General features: G+C 38.6%; 1 protein-coding gene across 1 annotated transcript; it reads left to right on the top strand.

The window, feature by feature from the left end:
* Positions 1-211: 211 nt before the first annotated feature.
* LOC126007006 (endothelin-2-like) lies at positions 212-8,119 on the top strand. The gene is made up of 5 exons (XM_049772536.1): positions 212-255; positions 1,413-1,474; positions 1,874-1,930; positions 1,989-2,082; positions 7,804-8,119. The coding sequence occupies exons 1-5, from the start codon at positions 212-214 to the stop codon at positions 8,117-8,119; spliced, it is 573 nt and encodes a 190-aa protein (XP_049628493.1).
* The last annotated feature ends 18,060 nt before the right edge of the window (positions 8,120-26,179 follow it).

A 26,179-nucleotide genomic window follows, 5' to 3' on the forward strand; every position in this document is an offset into this window, starting at 1 on the left:
ACTCCTTACCAGTGTCAGCTCACTTCTGTTGAGGCTGAGAAGCCATGCAAGATTGAAGATTCCTTTAGTCTTCTATTCCTCACATACAATCCCACCACTCCATGATTGTAGTGAGTTTTACAACATTTTTGCAATTTTAATTTACATTTTGAAATTTTTATTAGCAGGAACAGTGTCTACCCTCTTCCAGAGATGGTGGCCAAAAGCAAACATGACATTGGGAGACTATGATTTCATCATATTATTGGGAGAAAGGTAAGAAACTGAAATCTTGTAATATATTATTTACGATTCTTATTATTTTTAACCCTTGCAACTCCAGTAATAGACCAGGGGTTAAAGTCCAAAATGAGAGATCAGTGACCAAGTTCAAACTGCCAATTCCATCCCAAAGGATGGAAAGAATATAGAAATAAAACACTATGAAAGTTTGATGAACAACTGCAAATCGCCTAATTGACAAATGACTTAGAGTTCACTTGATTAAAATAATGACATTAATTTTTAAATAAGCGCCAAAGAATGTTTATAAGCTGCATTAGAAGAGGGGAAAGTTCTCAAATCAACTTTAAAAACACATTGGGAGACCAGAGAGATAGCACAGCGGTATGGTGTTTGCCTTGCACGTGGCTGACTCAGGACTGACCCGGGTTCGATTCCCAACATCCCATATGGTCTCCCAAGTTTGCCAGGAGCGATTTCTAATCTAAGAGCCAGGAGTAACCCTTGAGCGATGCTGGGTGAGGTCCCCAAACCAAAAACCAAGAGCTAAAAACAAACAAACAAAAACAAAAACAAAATACCCACATTGGAAAACAAAGTAGTAGTACAGGGCTTAAAGCACTTGCCTTGCACATGTGATATCCCCCCCAAACATTGTTGGATGTAGTCCTGAAAACTTTTAATTCTTGATTATGGTCTTCTGAAATGTATTTTATCTTCAACAAGGTTGTTATTTCTCTAATGTATTTTACTCCATTTGACATAATATTCACTGACAGAGTTGACCCTTGGGGGGAATGGACACACCTCAACTTTTCTTTTAGAAAGACACTCTTTCCCAAAGAGAATCAGTAATGAAAGAGTAATGAAGAGAACAGTAATGAAAATTGGTCTTCATATTAAAAAAACCTGAGATTTGGGCCGGAGTGATGGTGCAGCGGTAGGGCATTTGCATGCACGCTGCAGACCCAGGACAGACCTTGGCTCGATCTCCCTGTGATCCCATATGGTCCCCCAAGCCAGGAGCGATTTCTGAGCACATAGCCAGGAGTAACCCCTGATCGTCCCCAGTTATGGCCCCAAAATTAAAAAAAACAAACTGAGATTTGCTCCCCTTCCCCCTGCCTGTTGGAATCAAGACAATCTTTGCACAACTGCCTCCTTAATTCAGTCGACTCACATGTTTATAGTGGCACCAATACCCCCACACTAAGAGGACACCGAAAAAGCAAAAGTAATTCTGATGACAGATGTAGGGCTGTGATTATGTCTGCATCAAACATTAAAATTAAATTATTGTACACTGAGATGCCACAATAAAAATATGTTATTTTTTTTTATAAAGGTAAATAATGAAATGCTTCACGAGTGTGAGTGTCATCGGCTTATGTCTGTTGGTCATCTTTGTGTTGTTCCAGTTCTATATTGCTGCCAAAGCAAACCCCCAAATACTTCTTATTCTTTGGATCTTCGTCTCAAAAGTACATTTCATGGAAAACCAGAGTGATTTTTCAAATGTCTCCCCAACTTCATTTTTTGTTTTTGTTTTGGGACCATGCCCAATGGCATTTAGGGGCTACTCCTAAAGGATTGTTCCTGTAGTTTCTGGGATATTTCAGTCTCCATGCTGAACTTGTCTTCTTCCCCTTAGTGTTGCCTGTCTCTGTCGACCATGCAAAAGATTGTCAGAACTGGCTCACTGTGATTGGTGAGTCTGTTTTAAATTCCAGATTTTTCCATCACAGATTGTTGGATGTGATAAATAGACTGGGATATGATGGTTAATAATCGTTTGCAAGAAGAGTTTGCGTGTCTTGCAGTTCGACTCACAAGCTCTGTGAAATCTGTATATATTAAAGAGTGGGTTTTTCAAATATAACAATTGTTTTTATTCTCTTCTGTCCTCACCCCCACCTTCACAATCTTCTCAAGATTTTCAAAGTTACATGTCATTTTTTTTTGCACCCTTCAGCATTTTAAATAATGATCCCTATATTATTCAGTCAAGAGGGTAAAAATTATGTACTGTTGAAGGTTCCTAAAAAGTGACTGAGAAATTGAAATGTAAGATACCCTTATGACAAATGTTCAATTTTTCCTGGCAAATAAAGTCTTCATTAATTCCTGCCACTAGCTGGTGCTAGGATATCATTTAGCAAGCATGCAATTACTTGGAATCAGTCACTATTAGTCACTCTAAGTGGGTCTTTCCTCTTTCTTTGACGTGATGCCCTTATGTCAGTTCCACTGTCTGATTTATCAACGAGAAAGAAGTTGTTTCCTCATTCCTGCCCACATAGCCATCTTACAAACACCAAAGAGGTTTCTCCTTAAATAAGACCATCTTTAAAGATTCTTTCAATACTAGAACTTACTGATTTTATTATCACTTCCAATACATAAGCTTTTGTTAATATCTTTGAATCTTATAAATGGTGCATTGGGGGATGCTAAAGGTTTTAAAGATAAAAATCATCTTAAGGCTTGCTTCTTCATGAAGCAGACCTGGGTTGAATTCTCTGGCAACACATATGGTGTTGACTCTAATAGAGATTCGTGGTCACAGAGCCAGGAGTAAGCCATGAGCATCAGTGAATGTATGTCCCCTCCCCCAAAGAAAAAAGAAATATAAAGCTTCTTTAAAATATTTTTCTGCTTAGACTTTAAACATGTTTTTTTAATCTTTTTTGTGGGGGCCTCACATAGGTGGCACGCAGGTTACTCCTGGCTCTGTGCTTAGAAATCACTCCTGGCAGGCTCGGGGGACTATATGGGATGCCAGGATTCGAACCACCTCCGTCCTGGATGGCTGCGTGCAAGGCAAATGCCCTACTGCTGTGCTATCTCTCCTGCCCCCAAAACATGTATTTCTTAATGACATATTTTTTCTTAGTAACACTGTAAAATTATTTTACATGCTTTAAAAACGATTTTAACTGAGTTTAATTAGTAGTCTTGGATACTATGTGATAAGAATATACTGTAAATAATTTAAGTTTTAATATCTGCCATATAATTTCAAGAGAAAAGGAACATGTAATATTACCAATCAAGGTGTCTCTGAATAAAGTAAGCTGATTTAATAATCTTGATTTAAAAACAGCTTTGTATCATCTCTCTGATTTTTTCCATGTAAAAATATTAACTTAACACTTTCAAGTTTATAAAAGCTTTGGGTCTATTTTCTCATGAAAATCTTTATTGGTTTGTGGTGGGAATGCCCCTGATTCAATGTCACTATATACCTAAAATATTACTGTGAGAGATTTGTAATTCACTTTGGTCACAATAAAAATTATTAAAAAATCAAATAAAAATCATCTTAAGAAAAATACTATTCTTTAAATTTATATTCAAGTTCTCTTAATGAAAGCAACAATCTAGATAGCCAAAAACCTTTTTTATTTTTCTATTTTTCATGGAACATTAATATGTGATGTAATTATGACATTAATATTTTTTTACTTTTAATTCACCATTAAACCCTAACTCAAGTATCAGAAAGCTCTTTATCTCTTCCCTACATATATTTTTTATAATCCACTATTATTTTCTCTATTATTCTGTTATCCTGGATTCTTTTAATATTGCTCAAAATTAATGTTGAGAATGGATGTCCTTGTCTTGCTTTCAATAGAAAATCTGGAGCTTTCACCATTAATGAATTTACTGCAGGATTTTATTTTTTATAAATATATGCTAAATGACCTATTGAACCAACTATCTGATATTTTTTCTTTCTGAATATTGTAAATAACATTTTGGTTTTTATTTTTAAAGATAAATTAATCTGTAATTCAACTTGTCATCACATTTTATCCATATAATATAATGCTAGATTTGATTTATTATTTTAGGGGGATTAGTTTTGGGACTACACTAAATGGTGCTCAGGGTTTACCTCTGGTTCTGTGCTCAGGGATCACTTTTGGTGGACTCAGGGGCCCATATGGGGTGCCAGAGATCGAACCTTGGTCAGATACATTCATGACAAGCTCCTTACCTGCTGTACTATTCCTCCTACTTGAGGTTTACTAATTTTTAGTAAAATATTTGCATTCATATTTATGAGTGATATTGGCTATTCCCTATCCCAGCTGATGTCTTTCATAGGTATACAATGGAGGTTATGGATAACCTCAAAGAATAACAATAATCTATCCTTTACTGGATGTGAGTGTGTGTGTGTGAGAGAGTAATGTTGTATATGATACATGGAGTAAGTCTCCACTAGAGTCATTTGAGTTTTTTCTTTTTATTTGTTTTGAGGCTACACTTATAGTGCCTGGTGTCTACTCTTGTCTGCAGGGTAGGGGTTTCCTCTTGGTGGTGCTGGGAAGGGGAGATCTGTGGTCCAGGGAGTTGGGGCTCCTGAATACAAAGGATGGTGTTCAGTATGCTCTGCTAACTCTCCACCAATGAGTCTAGTATTTTTATTTTTCATTTTATGTATTTTTTATTGTCATTATTACTGGCTTTGGAATGACATCTGGGGATGCTCAAGGCTTACTCTTGGGTCTATGCTTAGGAATACTAATGGTCATTGTTGGGGGAACCATATGTGTGCCTCAGATCAAACCTGGGTCAGTTGTGTACAAAGCATGTGCCTTATCTATTGTACTAGCTCTCTAACCCTTAGTCTTAATTTTTTAATGGAAAGTATCTACTAACAATTCAGAATTTTCAATCACTACAGGAATCTTCAATGTTCTATTCCATGTTTATCCCCCCTTTGGACTGTTTGCAATTAATTTAATCATACATGTCTCTTTTTGTCCCACCCCCTCTTACTTTGGGGGGTAGGAGACTCCCATCTAGGCTGGGGCTCTCCTAACAGTGCTCTTGTAATCATTCAGTGCCAGAAACACATATAGCAGTCCTGTATGCAAAGCACTCAGGCTTTGAACTCTTTCTCAGTTCCTTATTCATTTTAAATTTTCCTAGGTGATTTTTATTAAAACGTGTTCCTTTCATTTGCACTTTCAAGTTTATTACTACTCAATTGTATGTGACATCTTATTTCCTTTTTAATGTCTATGATCCCTATATATATCCTTTTTTTATTCTTAAAATTAGTGACATATGAAATCTGTATCACTTTTTTAAAATTATTTCCCTCATTTCCCATTGTTGTTTGTTGTTGTGATGGATAGTGCCATAAGCACATCTGACTATAGTGCTTGCATATTATGTTGTTGCACTCTGAAGGATGAACTGTAAGTTGCAGGTTGTGCGACTTATAAATTCAATGGCTGTAGTTCTTATGGGTTTAGTTGACTTGCTCATGCACTTTCTAGTTATTTTAAAGTTTATGAATTCATTTGGTGCTCACAGACATGTTCCCCAGGCTCAATTTTCATGACTATTATGCTTGGACATATTTTTTTTTTTGCTTGGACATCTTTTTAATGATCTTTATCCCTTTAGTGTGGTCTTTACACACCTGTCTGTGATGTGGCTAGAAATCCCTTATGGCACCAATGATTATGGGCTTGAAAGCAGATCCTGGTGCTTGATGCATGTGGAGACACTGGGGGTTGAGCAGGTTTTTTTTTTCTTTGTAATACATAAATTACTTTATTTAAAGAGCATGTAATGTATAATTGATTCTGATGGAAGCCTCATGCTCTAAGACTAGAACATTGGAGATGCAACTATCTGGAAGCAAATGCCAGTACAGGAAATAATCCAAACACACTGAAGGGGTGAAAATGTTCAGGAATTCCAACATGCAAGTCTTCAGCTCCTAAGAAGCTGATATCTCAGTGGAGGAAAGCCAAAAATGAAAAAGAGGGTTTCCTTAGCTTGGCAGACATTTGGGGACTTCTCCTGGCATCCCCTGACGGCTTGCCTCGGCTGAGGTGAGTGTTTGGGGGCCGGAGTTGCGGATCAGGCTGACTGCTGGACCCCTAGGCCCGGCAGACATTTTGGGACCTCCCCCAGCCTGCATCAACCTGGGAACTTTGACCTCCTTCAGCATTAATCCCTTCAAGGCGTGTCTCGGCTGAGGCTGTGTTTTCTGTTGGAGTTGTGGATTGTGCTGGTTTCCTTAGCTTGGCAGACATTTGGGGACTTCTCCTGGCATCCCCTGACGGCTTGCCTCGGCTGAGGTGAGTGTTTGGGGGCCGGAGTTGCGGATCAGGCTGACTGCTGGACCCCTAGGCCCGGCAGACATTTTGGGACCTCCCCCAGCCTGCATCAACCTGGGAACTTTGATCTCCTTCAGCATTAATCCCTTCAAGGCGTGTCTCGGCTGAGGCTGTGTTTTCTGTTGGAGTTGTAGATTGTGCTGGTTTCCTTAGCTTGGCAGACATTTGGGGACTTCTCCTGGCATCCCCTGACGGCTTGCCTCGGCTGAGGTGAGTGTTTGGGGGCCGGAGCGCGGTCTTCCCGCTGCGCTTCGCGGCCGCGCACTCCACCTAGCCAATGAGTACCACCACAACACGTAGAAAAACCCACAGCGTAAGCGTGACAATGGGGAGACTACGCAGACCAACTTCAACCATAGAGAATGAAGATGGAAACTCTGATGACCCAACAATGGCCAACTACCTAAGCAGTCTTTCAGAAATGGAGTTTAGAGACGAAATATGGAGGTTGCTAACAGAAATCAAAGAAAGTATAAATCAGAACACTAATAAAAATCAAGAGAATATGAAGATAGAAATCAGAAAACTCCAAACTGAAATATCAGATCAGATAACAGGTCTGAAAAACTCAGTAGATGAATTGAAGAACATAATGCATGAGCTTTCCAACAGGTTAACAGCAGCTTAGGATATAATTAGTGCTTTAGAAGACAAGATGCATAACAACTTTACACAGCAGAAGAGATTGGAAAAAAGCCTCAAATCAAATGATCAGACAATGGAAAATTTACTCAAAGAATATGAGCAGATGAAAATAGAAGTCTTTGATAAGCTCAACAGAAACAACTTTAGAATCATTGGAGTTCCAGAGACCCAAGAAGAAAATCTTCAGGAAGAATCAATGGTTAAGAACATCATCACAGAGAAACAACCAGAGCTAAAGAAAACATGTGACCAAATCCTGCATGCCCGAAGAGTACCAGCTAAAAAAGACCCCAGTAGAAACACCCCAAGACACATCCTAGTCACCATGATGAAACCCACCAATAGAGATAGAATACTGCAAGCAGCAAGATCGAAAAGGGAAATTACATTCCAGGGAGCATCCTTGAAATTTACAGCAGACCTGTCACCAGAAACACTCAAGGCCAGAAGGCAGTGGTGGGACGTAGTGGCAAAACTCAATTAAATAAATGCTTCGCCAAGAATACTGCACCCAGCAAAACTAAGTTTCAGGTTTGAAGGATGTATACACGGCTTCACAGATAAACAACAGCTCAAAATCTTTGCAGATTCAAAACCAGCATTAAAAGAAAAACTGAAAGATCTACTCTAAAAACAAGACAGAACAGCTCTCTCTCTCTCTCTCTCTCTCTCTCTCTCTCTCTCTCTCTCTCTCTCTCTCTCTCTCTCTCTCCACACACACACACACACACACACACACACACACCCTCCACCCCACACCACCACTTTGCTGGCTGCTCGCCCACAGACAGACAGCTCCTTACGGCCTGGGAAACCCGCCAAGACGCCGGCGCCGCTCCCTGCCAAGGCGCTGTGAGTGCTCCAGGGCCAGGGACTCCGCCTGTGCCACCTTCTGCCACCGAAGGCCCCGGATGACAGCCATGGAAGTTCCGGGAAGCCGGCCTCCTGCCAACATGCTCCAGGCTGGCAAGACTTGGACCCATGCAGGAGAACTGCTCCAGAAGTTGAGGGACATTGCCACAGCCAAGATCCATTTTGCAAGACAAGAACAAAAGGCTCTGAGGAACTCCAGGCCTATGCAGTCTAGGTGGAGGAAGAGATAGCAGCAGGCAGCTGAAAGTGTATTGGAAGAAAGTGTGCGGAGACAGCAGGAGAAGAACAGTGTGGGGCATGGGGAAAACTGCCCCCAGGCCAGCACCCTGGTCCTAGCTCACTGGACACAGATGGCCACAAGCTCTGGCCTCCATGGCATCATCATTGCCTGGGAAAGTAACCACAGTTTACAGTGCCACTGCCCACACTGGTTTCAGCCCCACCGCTTACTGAGAAGAACTGTGTGGGGTGAGACTGACCTGGATGCCACTCTTGAGCAGAACCTGTCAACAACTGCCAACCAGAAGCAAGGAACTGATCTGGATACTCATTCCTAAGCCAGCCCTGGTGGTATTGGCCATTCCCCATCCATCCTTTCCAGGTATCCAACGCGAGTTCCAGCATTCCTAGCTAGAGACTGTCCTGGTGAGAGGGGCCTGCTTTGTTTCACAAACTATCTGTACATAACTTATTTGCTCTAAGAACTTTGGAAAATTCCAATTATTTATTATAATGTATTTTTTTAGACTGTCAACTATTTACCTGCGGACTTGTGTTTGTAATAAACAGTGAAAGGGAAAAAAAAAAACAAGACAGAACAAAAAACACACCAAACTTCTACACAAAGATGGCAATAAATCCCATGACAATTATTTCTCTCAATGTCAATGGACTAAATGCACCAGTTAAGAGGCACAGAGTGGCGAAATGGATCAAAAAGCTGAAGCCAACCTTCTGCTGTCTACAAGAAACACACCTGAATAGTCAGAATAAACATAGACTCAAAATCAAAGGCTGGAGGAAAATCATTCAAGCAAACAACACCCTTAAAAAAGCGGGGGTGGCCATACTAATATCAGATGACACAAACTTTATACTCAGAAAAGTTGTAAGGGTCAAAGATGGATATTATGTACTAATCAAGGGATTTGTACAGCAAGAAGAAATCACTCTCCTAAACATATACGCACCGAATGAGGGTCCAGCAAAGTATTTAATACAATTGTTGACAAATCTGAAGAAGGATATCAATAATAACACAATAATTGTGGGAGACCTCAACACAGGCTTGTCAACACTTGATAGGTCAACCAAATGGAAACCCAACAAAAATATACTAGACCTGAAAAGAGAAATGGATGAAAGAGGCCTAGTAGATATATATAGGGCACTCTATCCTCAGAAACCTGGATACACATTCTTTTCCAATGTACATGGATCATTCTCCAGGATAGATCACGTGCTGGCACATAAAACATACCTCCATAAAATAAAAAAGATAGACATTTTGCAGGCTGCCTTTGCTGACCACAAGGCTCTGAAGTTAGATGTGAACTGCAAAGGGACACAGAAGAAAAAATTTAACACCTGGAAGTTAAACAGCCTCATACTCAATAACCAGTGGGTCCGAGATGAAATCAAGGAGGAAATCAAAAGGTTCCTGGAAACAAATGACAATAAAGACACAAACTATCAGAACTTATGGGACACAGCAAAAGCAGTACTGAGAGGAAAATTTATAGCTTTGCAAGCACACATCAGGAAGGAAGAAGGAGCTTACCTGAGTAGCTTAATGACACAGCTAATAGAACTAGAAAGTGCTCAACAAAAGGACCCAAAAATAGGGAGACAGAAGGAAATAACAAAGCTGAGAGCAGAAATCAACGAAGTGGAAACCCAAAAAACAATCCGAAAGATCAATGAAAGCAGAAGTTGGTTCTTTGAAAAAATAAACAAGATTGATAGACCATTGGCAAAACTCACAAAGCAAAAGAGAGAAACTTGATAACGCATATTAGAAATGAAAAGGGGGAGATCACTACAGATACTGCAGAGATTCAAAGGGTATTCAGAGAATACTTTGAGAAACTCTATGCCACTAAATATGAGAACCTGGAAGAAATGGATAAATTTCTGAACTCATATAACCTTCCACGGTTGAATAAAGAAGAGGTAGCATATCTAAACACCCCCATCACTATTGAGGAAATTAAAACTGTAATCAAAAATTTACCCAAAAACAAAAGCCCAGGCCCTGATGGATTCACGAATGAATTCTTTCAAACTTTTCAAGAGGAACTACTACCAATTCTGGCCAGGCTCTTTTATGAAATCGAAAAAACAGGAATACTTCCAAATAGCTTCTATGAAGCCAACATCACCTTAATACCAAAACCTGATAGAGATGCTGCCAAAAAAGAAAATTACAGATCAATATCCCTGATGAACACAGATGCAAAGATCCTCAACAAAATCCTGGCAAACAGGATCCAGTGCCTCATCAAGAAGATCATTCACTTTGATCAAGTAGGTTTCATCCCAGGAATGCAAGGATGGTTTAACATCCGTAAATCTATCAATATAATACACAACATAAACAACAACAAAAATAAAAATCACATGGTCATATCAATAGATGCAGAAAAAGCATTTGATAAGGTTCAACACCCATTCTTGATGAAAACTCTCAGCAAGATAGGAATAAAAGGAACCTTTCTCAATATAGTCAAAGCCATCTACCAGAAGCCAGTGGCAAATATTATCCTCAATGGAGAAAAACTAAAATCCTTTCCTCTAAATTCTGGTACAAGACAAGGCTGTCCTCTCTCACCACTCCTATTCAACATAGCACTGGAAGTACTTGCTATAGCGATTAGGCAAGAAAAAGATATCAAGGGAATCCAGATAAGAAAGGAAGAAGTCAAGCTCTCACTGTTTGCAGATGACATGATACTCTACTTAGAAAACCCTAAAGACTCTACCAAAAAGCTTCTAGAAATAATAGATTTTTATAGCAAAGTGGCAGGATACAAAATTAACACACAAAAATCAATGGCCTTTTTATACACTAATAATGATAGGGAAGAAATGGACATTAAGAGAACAATCCCATTCACATTAGTTCCACACAAACTCAAATATCTTGGAGTCAACCTGACTAAAGATGTGAAGGATCTATACAAAGAAAACTACAAAACACTGCTCCAAGAAATAAGAGAGGACACGCGGAAATGGAAACACATACCATGCTCATGGATTGGCAGGATCAACATCATTAAAATGGCAATACTTCCAAAAGCATTGTACAGATTTAACGCGATTCCTCTAAAGATACCCATGACATTCTTCAAAGAAGTGGATCAAATACTTCTGAAATTCATCTGGAACAACAAACAACCTCGAATAGCTAAAGCACTCCTTGGGAAAAGGAATATGGGAGGCATTACTTTCCCCAATTTTAAGTTGTATTACAAAGCAACAGTTATAAAAACAGCATGGTATTGGAATAAAAACAGACCCTCAGATCAGTGGAATAGGCTTGAGTACTCAGAGAAGGTTCCTCAGACATATAACCACCTTGTTTTTGATAAAGGAGCAAGAAATCCTAAACGGAGCAGGGAAAGCCTATTCAACAAGTGGTGTTGGCACAACTGGTTAGCCACTTGCAAAAAAGCGAACTCAGACCCACAGCTAACACCATGTACAAAGGTAAAATCCAAATGGATTAAAGACCTTGATATCAGAACTGAAACTATAAGGTATATAGAACAACATGTAGGTGAAACACTCCAGGACATTGAGACTAAAGGCATCTTTAAGGAGGAGACAGCACTTTCCAAGCAAGTGGAAGCAGAGATAAACAGATGGGACTATATTAAGCTGAAAAGCTTCTGCATCTCAAAGGAAATAGTGCCCAGAATACAAAGGCCACCCACTGAGTGGGAGAAATTATTCACCCAATACACATCAGATAAAGGGCTAATATCCAAAATTTACAAGGTACTGACAGAACTATACAAGAAAAAAAACAACTAACCCCATCAAAAAATGGGGAGAAGAAATGAACAGACACTTTGAAAAAGAAGAAAGGCAAATGGCCAAAAGGCACATGAAAAGATGTTCAACATCACTAATCGTCAGGGAGATGCAAATCAAAACTACTATGAGGTACCACCTCACGCCACTGAGATTGGCACACATCACAAAAAAGGAAAACAAGCAGTGCTGGCGGGGATGTGGAGAGAAAGGAACTCTTTTTCACTGCTGGTGGGTATGCCGTCTAGTACAACCTTTATGGAAAGCGATATGGAGATTCCTTCACAAACTGGAAATTGAGCTTCCATACGATCCAGCTATACCACTCCTAGGAATATACCCAAGAAACACAAAAATACAATACAAAAATCCCTTCCTTACTCCTATATTCATTGCAGCGCTATTTACAATAGCCAGACTCTGGAAACAACCAAGATGCCCTTCAACAGATGAGTGGCTGAAGAAACTGTGGTACATATACACAATGGAATACTATGCAGCCATCAGGAGAGATGAAGTCATGAAATTTTCCAATACATGGATGTACATGGAATCTATTATGCTGAGTGAAGTAAGTCAGAGGGAGAGAGAAAGACGCAGAATGGTTTCACTCATCTATGGGCTTTAAGAAAAATGAAGGACATTTTTAACAGTATCTCAGAGACAAGAGAGATGAGGGCTGGTAGGTGCAGCTCAGGACATGCAGCTCATCACATAGAGTGATGAGTGCAGTTGCAGAGATGACTCCACTGAAAACTATCATAAAATGTGAATGAATGAGGGAAGTAGAAAGCCTGTCTCGAGTACAGGTGTAGGGGGGTGGGGAGGAGGGAGATCTGGGAAATTGGTGGTGGGAATGTTGCACCGGTGAAGGGGGGTGCTCTTTACATGACTGTAATCATACAACTATAATCATGTTTGTAATCACGGTGTTTAAATAAAGATAAAAAAATAAAAATTAAAAAAAAAAAAAGAGAGCATTTTCCTGAGACCCAAGATTTTTTTCTTTGTTTTTTTTTGGGTCACACCCGGCAGCACTCAGGGGTTACTCCTTGCTCTATGCTTAGAAATCGCTCCTGGCAGGCTTGGGGAACCATATGGGATGTCAGGATTTGAACCATCATCCTTCTGCATGCAAGGCAAATGCATTACCTCCAAGATTTTTTTGAGACCCAAGATTTTTATAAGGAAAAACCTAGACTACACCCTGGGATAGCTATAGGGAAATAGTAGGGGTGGAGAATAAGAAGGGACCTGGTTAATCTAATATCTTTCCCCAATTGACTTTATAGAAAATACAGAAATATAAGATAAAACAAAGTAATCTGCATAGCAAGGTTCTAAGAAAAGAGTGGATGCCTCTAACTAAAAGATAGCTGGGTTGGCACACAGAAAAAGTTGGAAAAAGAAAATAAAAAACTTTTGGCCTAAAAATAGGGTGTCCCTACCACTAAGCACCTTGCCATAAGACCAACTACAGGCTCTAAGCATAATCCCAAAATCTTTCTTCAAGGTCCTGAGAAAGGTTCTCAATCGTGGTTTTTGCTGTCAGATGTCAGTAATAGAAAATCTTAGTGTTAACACATATCCTATGTCAGAATTATCTGAGGTATCTCCTGATTTCATCTCACCTTTATGTGGCAAGGCATAGACTCCCACTACAGTGCTCACTATTAGAATTAGCATCTTAATTTCTATTCTATTATGTTTGTAGTAACCTTTTAATGTTGTTTAAAAAATAATATCTTTACTTACGCACCATAGTTACAAACATATTTATAGTTGGGGCCGGAGAGATAGCATGGAGGGTAAGACATTTGCCTTTCATGCAGAAGGTCATCAGTTCGAATCCCGGCGTCCCATATGGTCCCCCGAGCCGGCCAGGAGCGATTTCTGAGCATGAAGCCAGGAGTAACCCCTGAGTGCTGCCGGGTGTGACCCAAAAAAAAAAAAAAACCAAAAAAAAAAAAAAAAAGAATATCCCCCTTCACCAGTGCAACATTCCCACCACCAAAGCCCCCCTCCTTCCTCCTCTCCCATCCCCTGCCTATATTCTAGACAGGCATTTTACTTCTCTCACTCATTAACATTGTCGTGATAGTTGTTATTAGTGTAATTATCTCTCTAACTGCACTCACCACTTTTTGTGGTGAACTTTATAACATGAGCCAGGCCTTCTAGCCTTGATTTCTATTGTCTCTGGGCATTATTAAAATAATGTCTTTTTCTTAAAACCCATAGATGAGTGAGGCTATTCTGTATCTATCTTTTTCCCTCTGTCTTATTTCACTCAGCATAATAGTTTCCATGTCCATCCATGTATAGGAAAATTTCATGACTTCATTTCTCTTACTGGCTGCATAATATTCCATTGTGCTTATGTACCATAGTTTCTTTAGCCATTCATCTGTTGAAGGACATCTTGGTTGTTTCCAGAGTCTAGCTATTATAAACAGTGCTGCAATGAATATGGGTGTAAGGAAGGAATTTTTCAGTTGTATTTTTGTGTTCCTAGATTATATCCCTAGGAGTGGTGTAGCTGGATCATATGGGAGCTCAATTTTCAGTTTTTTGAGACTCCATATTTTTTTCATAAAGGCTAGACTAGACAGCATTCCCACCAGCAGTGAATGAGAGTTTCTTTCTCCCCACATCCCCGCCCCCAGCACTTATTGTTCTTATTCTTTGTGATGTGTGCCAGTCTTTGTAGTGTGAGATGGTATCTCATTGTTGTGTTGATTTGCATCTCCTTTATGATTAATGTTGTGGAGCATTTTTTCATGTGTCTTTTGGCCATTTGTAGTTCTTCTCTGAGGAATTGTCTATTCACCTCCTTTCCCCATTTTTGATGGGGTTAGGTGTGTTTTTCTTATAAGTTTTTTGTTTGTTTGTTTTGTTTTGTTTTGTTGGGGCCACACTTGGTGATGCTCAGGGGTTATTCCTGGCAGTGCCCTCAGAAATTGCTCCTGGTTTGGTAGACCATATGGAACACTGGGGGACTGAACCATGGTCCATCCTTGGCTAGCACTGGCAAGGCAGATACCTTACCACTCCATGCCACTGCTCCAGCCCCTTTCTTGTAAATTCTGTCAGTACCTTGTATATCTGATAGGTATTGGGTGAATAGTTTCTCTCATTCTGTGGATGGCCATTCTATCTTAGTCACTATTTGCTTTGAGGTGCAGAAGCTTCTTAGTTTAAGATAGTCCTATCTGTTTATCTTTGCTTCCACTTATTTGGAAAGTGATGTTTCCTCCTGGAAGATAGTCTCAACGTCATGGAGTATTTTACCTATGTGTTGTTCTATATATTTTATGATTTTGGGTCTAATATCAAGGTCTTTAATCCATTTGGATTTTACTTTTGTGCATGGTGTTATATGGAGATCTGATTTCGCTTTTTTGCATGTGGTGGACCAGTTGTCCCAATACCACTTGTTGAAGAGGCTTTCCTTGTTCCATTTTGATGTATTGCCTCTTTATCAAAGTTTAATTGATTATATGTCTGAGGAACACACTCTGAATACTCAATTCCTTTGATCTGAAGGTCTGTCCTTAATCCAATATCATGCTGTTTCTTATGGGGTTTTGTTTTGTTTTGTTTTGGGGTCACACCTGGCCTTACTCAGGGGTAACTTTGGGCTCTGTGCTCAGAAGTCATTCCTGGAAGGCTCAGGGAACCATATGGGATGCCAAGAATTGAAACACCATCTGTCCTGGGTTGGCCTCGTGCAAGGCAAACACCCTACCTCTGTGCTATCTCTTTGGCCTCTGAACCATCCTGACTGCAGTATAGGATATGCAGATTCCAGGATCTTTAATACATAAACATGATACCAACAACAGAGACTGTGTGAAAAATAAAAGTGTATTGGCACTACAGACAATGACCTGGATTGGACAAACTAGTTTGCCTGGAGCCTAGAGTTGGTCTTATGCCAGGAAACTTCAGGGGTAGGGTCTCCTTGTATTTAGGCCAAAGCTTTCCATTCCATGTCCCTCATATTTTGGTGGGCTTATGCAAACAATAATTGCCACTCTAACACCGTTTTTACTGTGCTCCTTTGACTCTAATCCTTAAGAAAAACAAACCACTTAAACTTTTGAGATTAACTTAAATTAATATGCATGTGCATGGAAATGTAAAAAAGTACTTTGCCTTCAATGTTTAAGGAGTTACATAAGTGTTATGTCTTTAGATTGCTTTGTGTGCTGCTAAGAAATATTATGTACTACAATCTGGGGACTTGAGGGACAAAATAATTGTACATGGGTTCTGCTTTATTTTTCTTAATGTTCTTTGGCTAAAAGTTCAAAGTTAAGATATCAGCAATAGGACTACTGAGAATTATGTTTATGGGTGATTGTCCTTCCACTGTAACTTTACCTTGTCCTCTTTCTTTGCATCTTTGTTCTCATAAATAAAAATAAAAAATTAAAAAAAAAGGTGGAGTGGCCATATTAATATCAGATGATACAAATTTTAGACTTAAAAAGTTATAGGGGACAAAGATGAACATTACATAATAATCAAGGGATATGTACAACAGGAAGAAATCTCACTCATAAACATATATGCACCTAGACATATATGAGGGACCAGCAAAATATTTAATACAATTGTTGACAAATCTGAAAGAAGGCATCAATAGCAACACAATAATAGTGAGACACAACAACAGTGACCTTAATACTTCCCTGTCACCCTTTGATAAGTCAACCAGGATAAAACACAACAAGAATATACTAGGAGAAATAGAAGAAAGTGACCCAGTATATATATATATATATATATATATATATATATATATATATATATATATATATATATATATATATATACACACACACATATATATATGGCATTCCATCCCCAGAAAACTGGATACACATTCTTCTCCAATGCACCTGGGTCATTCTCTAGAATAGGTCACATGCTGGACCATAAAACATACCTCTATAAAATGAAGAGGATAGAAATTGTACAGACTTCCTTTTCAGATCACATTGCATTGAAATTGGAAGTGAACTATGAAAGGACACAGAAGAAACACTTTAACACCTGGTAATTAAACAGCACACTACTGAACAACCAGTGGGTCAGGGATAAAATCAAAGAGAAAATCAAAAAATTCCTGGAAACAGAAACAAATGAAGACACAAATGATCAGAATTTGTGGGACACCACAAAAAGCAGTAGTAAGAAGAAAATTTTTGTCTTTGCAAGCACAAATCAAGAAGGATGGGGGAGCCTACAAAAATAGCTTAATGACACAGTTTATAAAATTAGAAAATGACCAACAAAATAAACCAAAAATAGGTAGGCAGAGGGAAATAACAAAGCTTAGAGCAGAAATTAATGAAGTGGAAATCCAAAAAACAATCTGAAAGATCAACTAAAGCAGAAGTTGGTTCCTAAAAAAATAAAGATTTATGAAGCACTAGCAAAACACACAAAGAAAGGGAGAAACTTAATAAACCAGATTACAAATGAAAAGGGGAGATAATATAGAGATTCAAAGGATTATCAGAGACTGCTTTGAGAAATTCTTGCCACAAAACATGAGAACCTGGAAGAAATGGATACATTTTTTTGTTGTTTTTGGTTTTTTGTTTTTGATTTTGGGTTACATCCAGCAGTGCTCAGGGGTTACTCCTGGCTTTACGCTCATAAATGGATAGATTTTTTGACTCATAATCTTCCACGGTTGAACCAGGATAATCTAGCATATCAGACATATCAGACAGACCCAACACTATTGTGGAAATTAAAATGGTAATCAAAAGTCTTCCCAAAAACAAAAGCCCAAGCCTAGATAGATTCATTAAAATTCTTTCAAATCTTTCAAGAGAAACTACTTCTAATCCTTTTCAGGCTCTTTTAGGAAATTGAAGAAACAGAAACAGTTCCAAATAGTTTTTATGAAGGCAACATCACCCTGATACCAACACCTGACAGAGATGCTGCAAAAAAAGAAAATTACAGATAGATATCCCTGATGAACACAGATGCAAAGATCCTCAACAAAATCCTGGCAAATTGCCTCATCAAGAAGGTCAAATACTGGGGCCGGAGAGATAGCATAGAGGTAAGGCATTTGCTTTGCATGCAGAAGAAAGTTGGTTCAAATCCCGGCATCCCATATGATCTCCCGAGCCTGCCAGGAGCGATTTCTGAGCATAGAGCCAGGAGTAACCCCTGAGCCAGGTGTGACCCAAAAAGCAAAAAAAAAAAAAAAAAAGGTCATTTACTGGGGCCTGAGCCATAGCACAGCGATAGGGCACTTGCCTTGCAAGAGGCCAACACAGGATGGACCCTGGTTCCATTCCTGGCATCCCATAAGGTCCCCGAGCCTGTCAGAAGCGATTTCTGAATGTAGAGCCAGGAGCAACTTCTGAGTGCAACCGGGTGTGACTCCCTCCCCCAAAAAGAAGGTCATATACTATGACCAAGTAGGTTTTATTCCAGGAATGCAAGAATGGTTTAACATATGTAAATCAACATAATACCCATATCAACAAAAGGGATTAAACTCTTTTTTTTTTTCATGTGGGACATTTTACAAAATAATAACTTTACATTCTCTTTTTTTTTTCTTTTATTTTATTTAAACACCTTGATTACATACATGATTGTGTTTGGATTTCAGTCATGTAAAGAACACCACCCATCACCAGTGCAACATTCCCATCACCAGTGTCCCAAATCTCCCTCCTCTCCACCTGACCCCCGCCTGTACTCTAAACAGGCTTTCCATTTCCCTCATACATTCTCATTATTAGGACAGTTCAAAATGTAGTTATTTCTCTAACTAAACTCATCACTCTTTGTGGTGAGCTTCCTGAGGTGAGCTGGAACTTCCAGCTCTTTTCTCTTTTGTGTCTGAAAGTTATTATTGCAAGAATGTCTTTCATTTTTCTTAAAACCCATAGATGAGTGAGACGGAATCTATTATGCTGAGTGAAATAAGTCAGAGAGAGAGGGATTAAACTCTTGACTGAATACTCACAAGGCAAATATTTTAAGCTATTGAGGTATTCATTCATCTCCTCAAATTGTTGATTATTTTTTAAAGATATAACTGTGAAATTCATTATATTATCTTTCTCTGGGGTATTTATTTCCTTCCTTGAGATTTTTTTGAATGATATTATCATTCTACTCTATCAATAATGTCTATCAACTGATCAGCCTTCTTAGTGATGTGCTTGCTGGTAAAAAATAATAGGTGTTGAACTTTAATTCCATAACTGGTTTGGTTCACCAGACTAATAGCACTATTAGAACATAGTTGAAACTTTGATTCTCTGTTGCGTTGAAAAGTTCTACTAATATGGGGTCTATTGGAAAAACAAACAGAAGTTCAAGTCCAAATATCTGTTTGATAGTACTGTTCTCTTCATCAAGTGAATAACAGCAGCTTGTATGGCCAACAAGGCATAGAAGTAAAGATCCATCTGCTGATAATCACAAAATGACAAATCTGTATTTATATGAGCTTAAGTGCACATCAACCTTCAAAAAACCTAAGTTTTCACAATTTTTATTTTATTTCATGAATCTATCACCATGAATTTTTATTTTAAAATAATTGATAAAGTTAGAAATACAATTATTTGTAATAGTTTGAATTAATTTTCTAAAGTGTAGACTCAGGTAATTCCAAAGTAGCTTAGAGTGATTCCCTCTCCCAGGGACCCCTGGACAGTCCCTCTTCTCATGACCAATGTTCTGTGACGCAGGTGAGCCTGTGCATTTGTCAACAGCAAGTGTTAGAGTCTCTGACCCCTGCAATTATATCTGGAATATAATATAGCGTAGGAAATGGAGGGGAAGTGACAGTTTGCTATCTTAGCAGACAAGAATAGTTTTCTCTTCCTGAACTTCCCGGATAACATTGTGCATTGCACTGATACTAAGGTAGGAAAGTGAGTGGCAAAGCTATAGAATCTAAAGCCCCTGGTTAATAGAAGGTAACAACTATTTTCTATGCTATTGATTTTGTAACTTTAGAAATTTTTTTGAGGTTTTCTTGTTATTTGGAGTCCTTCCTGGAGGTATTCAGGGGCTATTCTTGACTCCATGCTAAGGAGTTGCTCTTGGCATTATTCTGAAGACCACATCGAGTGGCATGCATGAGTCCCATTAGATTAGACTATCTCTCCAGTTCTATTCTTGGATTTTAGTTTTCAATGACAAGGGGCTAAAACTGTGAAGTATTTGTCCATTTTGCTTTAACTGAGAACAAACCAAAATATAAAATATTTCAATTCTGTTAAGAAACAAAATAAAATCATAGCAATTTGGTGGATTTTTTCCTTTATCACTAATGCAATATGCCAAGATAATTTCCCAATAAATTATACATATATATGTATATATAAGATACACATATTTTATTGCTATTGCTATTTGGTAGCCTTCCAAGAATTATTAGTGGGCACAGGGTGTCCTCCTGGCAATTCTTGACCAACCAGGCCAGTAGTTCAATGCAAAAGCCATACAGTATGAAGAATTTCCCAGGCTATCCATATAGTGCTCAGGTGCCACCAGGGCCACACCCAGAAATGCTGGAGCATCTCCAGAGATGTACCTGGTGATGCTCAGGGGACCAGGTGGTACTGGAAAACCAAGTGGGCCAACTGGACATAGAAATGATAAAAGTACCAGGAAAAAAAGAATAAATATCTTTGTAATATAAGAGAGAAGAGAATAAACAAGAATCAAGAAAACAAGTTGGAATTTGGGAGCTGGGGGTGGGTAGATGATAATTCAATTATTTCTGACTTTTAAACTATTCCTTCTCTGCATCAGTTTTGAAATCAGGGTGCAGTTTCTTCAGAGAGGCACCAGCAATGTTTCTTCACTCCACGGAGGCATGTTAGGGTGTCTATGCTCCCTTAGAATTTGTTTATGACAGTTATCATTCCATGTAGGTAAAAACTGAGTTCTCGTGGCAGCTACTTTCAATAGCACAATTTTGAGGAAAGCTTCTTCTCTTCCATATTACCTTGACATCTATCAAGCTTCCTGCTGGATTGGAAACAACAAGCTACTTGCAGTTTAGGCTGTATTTTACAACACTAGGAATAACGAATCTAAAGATGTTCACATTTTTGTTAATCCAAATGAAGTCTTCATTTTCCCTCTGATGGATGTGCCCCAGTTGTGATAACTGCCAACATGAAGTTGGCAGTCACATTTTAGTCTTTGATGGAGACATTTTCTCCTTACTAGAGAAAAATTTTGGTAATTGAAGGAAAATGCTGCCATATTAGAGAGCAATCATGTCTCCTGTAAATTTGGCTTCTGTGACATCAACAAGAGCAAATTTTTCTGCCAAGTTCCCCATTAAAACACAGATGGCACAGGCTATGCCAATAGCACCAGCCCCAACAACTGTAATCTTATTCACAGGGGTAAATTCTTTCTTTTCTTTTTTTTTTTTTTTTTGAGAACCAGTTTTATTACCAAATTCTTTCTTAAAAAGATTCTGAATGAGGGGCCAGAGTGATAGTACAGTGGTAGGACATTTGTATTGCACTCAGCTGAACCAGGATGGACCTGGGTTTAAACCCTGGCATCCCATATAGTCCCCCAAGCCAGGATTGATTTCTGAGCACATAACCAGGAGTAACCCCTAAAATGTCACCAGGTGTGGCCCAAAAACCAAAAAAAAAAAAAAAAGATTCTGAATAAGCTCTCTCAGATGTGGGCTACATAAAATAAGGGAAAAACATAATCCAAAGCAACAAAAGCTAAGAATTGGTCAAGAGAACAGAATTCACCATGGCTGTGAGATTTGGGCAAGGTGGGAAGTGAGGAAACAGGAGACTGGTTGAGACTGGTGTTCATGCTGACTTGGGGAAGGGACCTGAGGACCAAAGGTGAAGAGAAATAAAGACTCATATCAGCCACTTCATATACCAAGATTTAATTTGCTGTTTCTTAGGAGGTAACAATTTTAGTATAGGCATATGAGGACAAACATTTCTATGACCTGGACACAAAGCAATTTAAGTACATAGTATAAGAAGAGTCAATCAATGGAGCAACCTATAGCTGGTTGCTGAAGGACATGTAAGATAGTGTGCAGGAAAACCCTATTCTGTGGCTTTTCGAAATATGCTTCCATAAGATGGGGTGAAATGTCTACCCATTATGTTCCTGCATGAGAGGTGCATAAACAGATCACTAGTGACAAGACAGAACATAGAAGCTAGAAGGTAGTTCTAAACTCCCCTCCAAGGCTGAGTCCTGTGAGTCCTTAACTCACTTTCCAGTTTAAATCATGTTTTATCCACCAGACTGTTCAGTAAATGTTTTAAGTCAAAGGAAATCACTTAAATTTATTTTTTACTTTTTTATTAATATCTTTATTTAAACACCTTAATTACAAATATGGTTGTAGTTGGTTTCAGTCATGTAAAGAACACCCCCCTTCACCAGTGTAACATTCCCTTCACCAATGTAACATTCCCTTCACCAATGTCCCAAATCTCCCTCTTCCCCACCCCACCCTTGCCTGTCCTCTAGACAGGCTTTCTACTTCCCTCATTCATTCACATTATTATGATAGTTGTTAGAGTAGTTATTTCTCTAACTGCGTTCACCACTCTTTGTGAGTGCAGACCTCATCTCTTTTGTCTTTGAGAGTTATTGCAAAAATGTCTTCTAATTTTTTTTACATTTATTGACAGGTAAAAAAAAGTCTCCATACTCTGGTTATGTTCTTGAATTCTTTACCTTACCTCCACTGGAATATTTCTCTCCTAGGAAGCAAGCAGCTGCTTTTGGATATATGAGTCATTAGTCCCTTTTCTAGACAATTATTCTAGAGCACACAAATGAAACAATGCCTATCAAAACCAATATAGCATAGTATACTTGACGTAAACAGGATTTAAGTTTCTATTACAGGTTTCTAGTCACAAAAACACCATCAGAACACAGTTGATACAGATTCTACCCTGCAGGTGTCCGACTAAGAATTCAATTCTGGTACCTTTCCACAAGCTAAATGTCATCTGTATGGTACTGATATTTGGGATCTCCAATAGAGTATGATCTCTGGCACACTGAAACTAGAGTGTGCATAAGCATCACTACCAAGTGTGTTATCCTATCATCTATCTATCTATCTATCTATCTATCTATCTATCTATCTATCTATCTATCTATCTATCTATCTATCTATCTTCTATCTATCTATCTATCTATCTATCTATCTATCTATCTATCTATCTATCTATCTATCTTGTTTTTGTTTTTGGGCCACACCCGGCGGTGCTCAGGGATGACTCCTAGCTGTCTGCTCAGAAATAGCTCCTGGCAGGCACGGGGGACCATATGGGACACCGGGATTTGAACCAACCACCTTTGGTCCTGGATCGGCTGCTTGCAAGGCAAACACCGCTGTGCTATCTCTCCAGGCCCTCTATCTATCTATCTATCTATCTATCTATCTATCTATCTATCTATCTATCTATCATTTATCTATCCATCCATCCACCCACCCACCAACCCACCTATCTATCTATCTATCTATTTATCTATCTATCTATCTATCTATCTATCTATCATCTATCCATCCATCCATCCATCCACCCACCCATCTATCTATCTATCTATCTATCTATCTATTTATCTATCTATCTATCTATCTATCATCTATCCATCCATCCATCCATCCACCCACCCACCTATCTATCTATCTATCTATCTATCTATCTATCTATCTATCTATCTATCTATCTATCTATCTATCTATCTATCTATCTATCTATCTATCTATTCTGTCTGTCTATATGTCTCTCCATCCAGAAAAGTCACCAAAGCCCTAAGTAATGATTCCAGTACTTCTAACTTTAAACAATTATTTCTCTTTTTAATTAATCCATTTTCAGTTTGTTCTCTCTCTTTTTTGTTTCTTTTTTGTTTGTTTGTTTGTTTAGTTTTTGGGACACACCTGGCAGCGCTCAGGGGTTACTCCTGGCTCTATGCTCAGAAATCTCTCATAGGCACGGGAACCATATAGAATGCCAGGATTCGAACCACTGTCAGTCCTGTATTGGAGGACGCGCACAAGGCAACTGCCCTATTGCTGTGCTATCTCTCTGGCCCTAGTTTGCTTGTTCTTCAGAAGTTTAGGTGGTAGGATGGGGTTCATTACAGGTTCCTACCTTCAAAAATTATACTGCACATGCTTCACTTATTCCCAAGGGAACAACTGTGAGCTGCCAATGAACCTTATATACAAATCTTTGGGGTGTTGGAGGAAACAGAAATGCCCAGAGACACCTCACAGAGACCTGGGGAGAATGTGCAAAAACTCTGACACAGCCTGATGCGACATAGTCTATTGTTTGCTCATCAGCATTGGAACAAAATCCTATTGTTTATCTGCTGTACATCACAATTAAATCAATTGTATCAATAAACACAGAACCTGTGTGTCTTCCATTACATCAGATGTTAAGGACATTTTCATAAAAGGGAAAACACTGTCACTTATTTTACAGTATTGTTTTAATTCTGAAATAGTTTTTATTAAAATGTGCTCTTTTACTATTAAATTTTTCATTGACAAGTTGAATGTCATTTTTTGTTTTATTTTCTAATATGGTCAATATTAACAGATATACCACATAAACAAAAATCTTTTGGCTCTAGATAATACTGGAATATAAAAAGGTCTGCAGATTAAAAATAAAAATTTAACTGTCCTGGAGAAATATGACTCCATTTTACTTCCAGCCTCTTCTTTATCATCATAAAACATGTAATCATCATGATAGCTCATGTATTGCTCAAGACAGCTCTTCAAAGATGATACAAATGAAGAGTCTCCAAGATCATGTGCCTTGTCTGGAGGTCGCCACCCTCACAGACTTCCTGTTTTCTCAGTACTCAGAATTGGTTCCCAGGACTACTCTAAATCAATCACTGATAAAGATAATCAGATCCTAGATCAGCTTTGACTGATTGCGATGGGCTTAAGGATGTTGGGTGATCAAATACAGATTGTCTATTATTTTTATAAATTACAAGTAAGCACAGGAAAAAAATGATCAGAGAATGTTGCAGTGCCACATTACAGATGAGCTTTCCTTTCTCACTGACAGCAGTAGGTAGCACTCACTCTGTAATGTCAAGTCTCATTGTTGTGTCATAGTCACTAAGTCGAAGGCAGGTATACCCTCTAGTGAAACAGCACTGTCCCTCTTCTTCCGCTAACAGCCAGGGTAGGTGCTTAGATGATAGCTGGTGATGCCCAGATCCATTTAACACAATTAATGGATTTTCTAAAGGCATTGCTTTGGCAAAATCTAGAATAGGACCATCCCCATCAGAATATAAAAAGCTGGAATTTTCCAGAGCAACTACTCAGTTGAAGAGGTGCTCAAGTTTCCATTTCCTGAATGCACATTCATAGGTTAAAAAAAAACAAAAACTGCTTGCTTTGAAAAAAATTAGCATCAATGATAGGTTACAGTGAAAATCATCAGATAAATTTAGGAGAGTATTACTGCAAATATTTGTTTGGGTTTTCAGGTATCAATTCAAGACTGGAGACACTTAGCCTTTATTCTAAACGTGCATCTTTGGAGTAATGATAGTTGGACTGAATTTCACTAGAAGCTCAAATCCAAATTGTAGCCAGGCCACAAATTGCGTCTGCAGACTCCTTCTGGTGTTATTTCTGGAATAGATGTGGCAATGGTAATTCAGAGCCTGTACTGATCTGGAACCAAAGGCAAATAAGAACCCTCTGGACCCAGTATCCACTTTTGTCAATCAACCAGTCTCTCAGTTTTAGGACATGACTAATGGTCCTTATATAACCATTACCCTGGTGGTGAACAAAACACAAGAATTTGGTAGATCAATAAGAATAGATAAAATTGATATTAGTGAAATACAATGACATTTGGTTGCTAAATTAGAATGGTCATCATCTGTTCTACTTTGCATTAAAAATATCATCTTCCCCTTAGTTGTAGTCGTAGGACAGTAAAGAGCTTCTCTGGCATCCTCACAATGCTACCTTAGGTACCTGATACATGAGTGGTCCATATATTTGTTAAATAAATAAATAAATCTGTAAAAAAAAAAAAAAGAAGGTATTTGATGTGAGATTTGTCTGTAGGCTGGTGCTGGTCTGATTTTTGTTTTTTGTTTTTTGTTTTTTTTGTGTTGGGGCCACACCCAGTGACACTCAGGGGTTACTCCTGGCTCTGCTGCACTCAGAAATC

The sequence above is a fragment of the Suncus etruscus genome, chromosome 4, assembly GCF_024139225.1.
Source record: "Suncus etruscus isolate mSunEtr1 chromosome 4, mSunEtr1.pri.cur, whole genome shotgun sequence".
NCBI classification, from domain to species: domain Eukaryota; kingdom Metazoa; phylum Chordata; class Mammalia; order Eulipotyphla; family Soricidae; genus Suncus; species Suncus etruscus.

Coding starts and splice junctions, on each gene's coding strand:
- LOC126007006 (XM_049772536.1), top strand. CDS start 212: ATGACATTGGGAGACTATGATTTCATCATATTATTGGGAGAAAG. Junction 1,475..1,873: donor AAGTAATTCTGATGACAGAT/GTAGGGCTGTGA, acceptor TCTTCCCCTTAG/TGTTGCCTGTCTCTGTCGAC. Junction 1,931..1,988: donor GAACTGGCTCACTGTGATTG/GTGAGTCTGTTT, acceptor TGTGATAAATAG/ACTGGGATATGATGGTTAAT.